Source organism: Apodemus sylvaticus, chromosome 8 (genome assembly GCF_947179515.1).
Source record: "Apodemus sylvaticus chromosome 8, mApoSyl1.1, whole genome shotgun sequence".
Lineage (NCBI taxonomy): Eukaryota > Metazoa > Chordata > Mammalia > Rodentia > Muridae > Apodemus > Apodemus sylvaticus.
In genome coordinates this window covers 28260725-28266724 of record NC_067479.1, presented here as the reverse complement: position 1 = coordinate 28266724, position 6000 = coordinate 28260725, and the positions used below count along the sequence as shown (strand labels likewise).

The 6000-nt window shown below is 34.8% G+C and overlaps 1 protein-coding gene across 2 annotated transcripts in view; it reads right to left on the bottom strand.

Moving 5' to 3' along the window:
• Positions 1-870: 870 nt before the first annotated feature.
• Dach1 (dachshund family transcription factor 1) overlaps positions 871-6000 on the bottom strand; it is a 380594-nt gene continuing 375464 nt past the window's right edge. For both annotated transcript variants that reach the window (XM_052190808.1, XM_052190809.1), the window contains one exon: positions 871-2922. In XM_052190808.1, coding sequence (XP_052046768.1) covers positions 2885-2922 — 38 coding nt within the window. In that variant the 3' untranslated portion in view covers positions 871-2884. The remainder of the gene's footprint in view (positions 2923-6000) is intronic.

Genomic DNA, 6000 nt, shown 5'->3' with positions numbered 1-6000 from the left:
TCATATTAGAGATAGAAGTGGTTGCATATTAAATAAAATCATTGAGCAGTGCTCCCTGAGCATTGCAAAGAGCTGACTTATGTTGTTTTTCGATGCCTCCCGTTAGAAAGTAAATATTCCTTCAAAGTAATGCATCTCTGAAACTATAATAAAGACAAACGGTAAATAAAGTCGCAAGTCGATTTCAGACATTTTTATTAGGAGATTGTTGAAAAGAAAAAGAAAATTAAATACAATAACAGTAAACGTGGTTCTCACATTGAAACCAGGCTCAAATAACTAGGCTACCATAGAAAAATTTCCAATTCTTGCATTATGATGTAAAAACAGATTTTTGTACAGATTTTGTACAACAAAATTCGTAATAACCTTTTATCATTTTTAGAAAACTTTAAATATATAGATAAAAATAGACAATTTTCATAGGTCCTACATGAAGATGAGTATGTTCTGTTCCAAGGGCTTGCATAGAGCACAAATATGGTTATAATATAGAACAACTAGACGTTAATATTTGTAAGATTACAAAAGCATGGGGACCATAAAATGGGCACAATTTTAATTGCTTACACCAAAACACAAAGTTCTAAACAAACCTATTTAACTAAAAAGAGGGAAAAATTAAGTTACAAACTTACAATAACATTTTGTGAATTGCAATATTTACAACAGGTTAATAAGAGTCTCTTAACATATAGTGGACAGCTTTTGTCTTCAATCCTAAAATTTCCTCTTATGCTGAACCAAACACTAAAGCATTCTCAGAGGTCTTTCACGTACGTATTTTAAAACTATTTACCCCATTTAACAGGTGACTCTATGCCAGGAGCAGAGCAATGGCCAACTCTCCTACCTATGTAAGTTGTAGTCTTAAAAAAAAAAAGTCTGTTAAAGAATGTAAAATGTACGACTCCAAACCTTTCCACAAATCCATCCAATTTTAAGAATTTGTAATCATTTAAAGACTATAAGTAGGGAAAAACAAACAAAAATATATGTAAGTAGGAAGAGAATCTCTTTTGCTCAAAACAACAAAACACGACCATGGAAGAATTATGCTCAGCAAACCGTTTCTACAAAGCAGTTACTAACAATATTTTAAATTAAAATATTACTCCCCTTTAATGCAAGCTAAAAGAACTGTACATATAAACCTTTGTTGTATTAAAAAATGAACTTAACCAGTTAATAGCAAGTTACAGCCAAGAATTAGTTATGTTTCAGAACTGCAAGGAAGACCTAAAAATTACAGGAGCTCAGCGACACAGTATCCATAATCAGAAGTTTTGTTTTTCTTAACCACATAATAATTAGCCAATCAAAACTGTCTTTAAACACTGATGCTAACTGCTTTAGATTTATTACTTTATTTTTTATGGTAATAAGAATATTATAACCTCACATTTTTAATATGACAGAAAATCATAAAGTGTAGAGCAACTGCATGGATTCATGTAAGTCTTTAGAAGGGTTACTCCCAATGTGTGAAAACAAAGGAACCTTCAGATGTGACAAGCACTGTTTGCAGCTTTACTTCCAGTTATATGCACAAATATGAAAACACAGACTGTAACTTTCAAAAGGACAGTGAAAGTAACACGTAACCCCCGTTCCCTCTGAATGGGTGGGAAGCACAGCACAGTTTAACTTCATCACTCGGGGCTACATGGTATTGGTATTGGACCAATACACCAAGGGCTTGTTAAGTTTTGTTTTTCAGCAACATTAACATAATATGACATTAACATATAAAAATATCTCTGGTGTTTTGATTTACTGGTCAGCCACAATTCATCCTCTGTAGTGGAGTTTGGGGTACTCACTAGGGATCAATATACAAATAAAAATGGCTGACACAGAGTTCTGATGTCACCAGATGCATAAGATCTCATTCATTAATACTGTGACTCCAGACAAATATTTACATGCCTGCATGCGTTAAAACCAGAAAGACATCTTTCTGACCAACAGGGTGACAAAACATATTTTCTAAAATTTTCATTTCCTAAACGCTAGTATACTACTGCATACATAATACCTTCCTGTGAGTTTTATGTTTATATACTGTACATGTGACCAACAGTTTGAATAAGAAGCAACATTATTATTTTTAATCCTATATACCGCTACCAGTTTGGAATGAAAACATGTTATATTTATATATATACTTTTATATATTTTATCTTTAAGAAAAAGAGACCATCAGTGAAACCGTTTGGCTTATATTGAATGCTTCTTTTTCAGATATGCAAAATGTAATTTCATTGAGTTGTTAACATCTGTTTGTTGGTCTTTCAGAAAGTATATGAAAAAGGTCTTCAGGACAAAACCTGCAATTATAGAGTTTAAAATTGTATGTAACAGAATACTCTCACTTCTTTCATTCCCCCCTAAGAATCCTCTATGCCCCTTAAAAGTTCATCCCATATATTCTTGCTGGTTTCTGTGGGACACAATTCTGTAAGTCTGGGTGAACACTTTTACAAAGTCTGTTGATGTGCTCAGTTACAGAACTGTCAGAAGAGGAAAAAATGGTTCATTCCATTCAGAAGAGAAAAAAAAAAAAACAAAGTTAGGTCTTCCTCAGACCCGTCTTTAGCTCTGTACACAAGTGTCCAGCAGCACAGGTGAGTTAGTAACTGTAAGAAGTTTGATATGTGTCCATTTATAAACATTCTCAGTCTCTGGTATGAACCACAGGTGAAAAAAATCAATAGAGGAAACTTTTCTGCTTTTGTGGAATACTTAAATGATAAAGAGCGTTAACACCCAAAATTGAAAAAGTTCTTTTATACGGATTTTGATTTCTTCCTGAACTTTCTGATGACAAATGTCTGCTTCCAGAGTTCTGTAGTCGATGATGGGTTTCTTCAACAGGAAATATTCAGTACATTACGGTAGTTTTCAAATACAGTCTTCCATCTAAAACAAATGATAAAAATAATTAATGGCACAGTATTCAAGGGGCAAATATGGATATAGGAAACATGAAATGTGGTATGAAATTCTATTTACTTTTTATTTTACTTTTCACTTGCTTAGGATGTAACAGTTTTCCTATATTCTCAAAATTAATTTCATAATTATATGAGTTCATAGGATCAAGAAGGATACAGAATTTTTTGTTCTCATAAATATATATTTGCAACAATATCAGTTTCAGACCACTCAGAAAATAGATAAGAGTATGTGTGTGTGTGCATTACTGATATGCAAAGCTAGTGACTTTCTGTGGAATGACAATTACTTCCACCAAGCTTGCAGAACCAAATTTTCTGGGAATGCACTCAGGTGTATCTCCATCGTGAAAGCAGGAGGCTCTGCTCACTCTTGAGCGGTGTTGCTAAATGTGCTGTGTGATGTAACTATTGTGCACACGTGTTACTATTTTCAAGAAAGCCACCAACGTTATTTTAGCCATCACTAAAGTAGAGTGTCTTTTTTTCCTCTAGTGAGATGAATTGAATAAATACAAGTTAAGAAATAAATATATTACTGGAGATTAAAATATAATTCTGTGGGAAATGAAAAATAGTGGAATCGTGGATGTATTGTATAAGCTATTTGAATGAAGCAGAAGTAAAAATGAGAAATTAATTATTCAATGCAAAACATAAACACGACATAAGTGCATTTTCAGCCCATATCACTCTAACCTGTCCCTTCTGCCGGATACAAGTCAGATGAATGGCAGAATTTCAAGGTTTCACATCTACAAGGAAGGGTAGAATGATCAAAAAAAAAAAACCTTTGCAAATGTTGAAAAATAAGCAAATAGTTGCAAAGTGTCTGGTGGTTTCCAAACTTAATTTATAAGAAAATAGAAACAACCTAGAATATAATGCTAGGAAAGTGTTTATGCCTCTCACCTAGGTGTGCTGTTACACAATCCATAGCAGATCAGATAATAATTAGTACAAAACTTCTTTCAATGGTAAAGCATTTTTAACTTCATAGTAGTAATGATTTCGCCAAATCCCACATTACTGTTATGGTTTACATTAGCATGATTTGCAGACCACGGTGGTTTACAACATGATGAGCCTGCTCAGTCCATTTTACAGTACCTCAAGCTCTTTTTGTCAAGACTAACTCAGACTATTTTTTCAGACTTTTATTTGACAGTCCATGCACCCCCAAACTGCTCTGAACCTCCAAACTGGTAATTCGAACGGAAAAAAAATAGCAATATAACTTTTCCTGCCAATACTTGAAACACAATGATTATCACCATTCTTGTCTTAAACATTTTGATGTAGCATGTGCCTAGCTTCTTAAAAAATATTATTACATTAATGTGTGTATGCACACATGTGGTTTTGTGTGTTTGTGTGTGTGTGTGTTTTCTACCATTCATGTCTGTATACGGTGGGGCCATCAGTGGACAATTTGCAGGAGCCAATCCTTCCATCATGTATGTTAAGGGAAATGAATTCAGATAATTAAGTAAGCAACCTTATACATAGAGTCATCTCACCAGCCCAAATGTTCAACTTTTGAAGAAGCAGCTAATATTTGTCAACAGTAATCAGGACTACTGAAAGTTAAAATACAAATCCAATATTAACTGGAATGTTTGTATGTCTTTGCATGTGTGGCTCATGTGGGTACCCTATATTTATGGCTACATCACAGAGGCCAGAAGAGAGCATCAGATCTCTTGGATTTCGAATTACAGAATATTATGAGCTGTCTGAATGAGGTGCTAGGAACCAAGCTTATATCCTATAGCAGAACAGGAAGTACTCTTAATCACGGTGTAAACTCTCCAGCCCTAGGACTGGCTTTACACACCATGCTTCATTCATAACCCCCAGCTAGATAACCTCCTGCAAGTCTCCCACCACCATTGTCTCTACTGTGTTTATTTATTTCTGTGTGCTGTAGCCACAGGAAAAACATCTATTCTTGATGCCAAGTAACTTCTACCCAGAGTATTGCAGGATATGTAATTCAGAAGAATAAAAACTCGAATCTCAAAGAAATCAGTATTAGTGATTATTATCAGTAGAGCTAATGTTTTCCCAAGAAAAAGACACATTAGAGGTTGTTAAGTATTAAGTGTGGAGACATATTGAACAGTAGGGTAGCAGAGAGGGTTGGGATGTGTAGAGCTACCTATAAGGATATTTGAAAAGGCCATGTGAAAATTTACTATTTCATAAACTTCACACACATGCACATGCATACACACATAATAAAGTAGAAGATATTGATTTTCCTAAATGAGAGACAAAGTTCCTCTCTGAAGTCAGAAGTTGACAAATTCAAATCCCAGTGCCAGATGTGTAAACTTCCCCGATTTACTGGTTAAGGTTGTCCTGAAGATCCCCTAAACAATGCAAGCTATTGCCATTGCTACTGGCTGCCTACCATATTGTCATGGTAAGACCCTAATTCTTCAGACACTACACATTTTACTGACAGGAGACAGATTAAGTTGGTATTGATCAGGATCATTCCTTTATCAATGCTTGGAAGTACTCTGCCAGAAGCGGATCGAATGGAAGTCATCATGACCAGTGTGGTAAGATACTCCCATGGTTATAAGAAATGGATATATTTCCATAGCACAAAGGTATGGGAGTTTCCCAGTGCTTTCCGCTTGGATTTAAGGCCAGGATCACAGAAGGGAGAGAATACCTGATACTGTAAAACTAGTCAAGAACTCATGGTTTATAGGTCCCAAGAATTGGCTTACTTCTATTATTTCTATTTTTATAAATGGACATATAATCAAATTGTCCTCCTATCTCAAATCTATAAACCCATAGAATAGTGCTGCTCTTGAATTTGACCAAAAATACTGGTTATAATGGATAACGTTTAATACCAAAACACACAGCTGGTGAAACTTCAGAGAATGTGCATCTGTGAGGCTTAGCCAAAAATGGGTCCTTTATATTTCCCTCTTCCCACTCCCACAAGATTCACAGACCATTCTGGAAGATTAAGCAGGTGAGACTGGAGTATTGGTATCTTCTGAATATGAAAGCACCA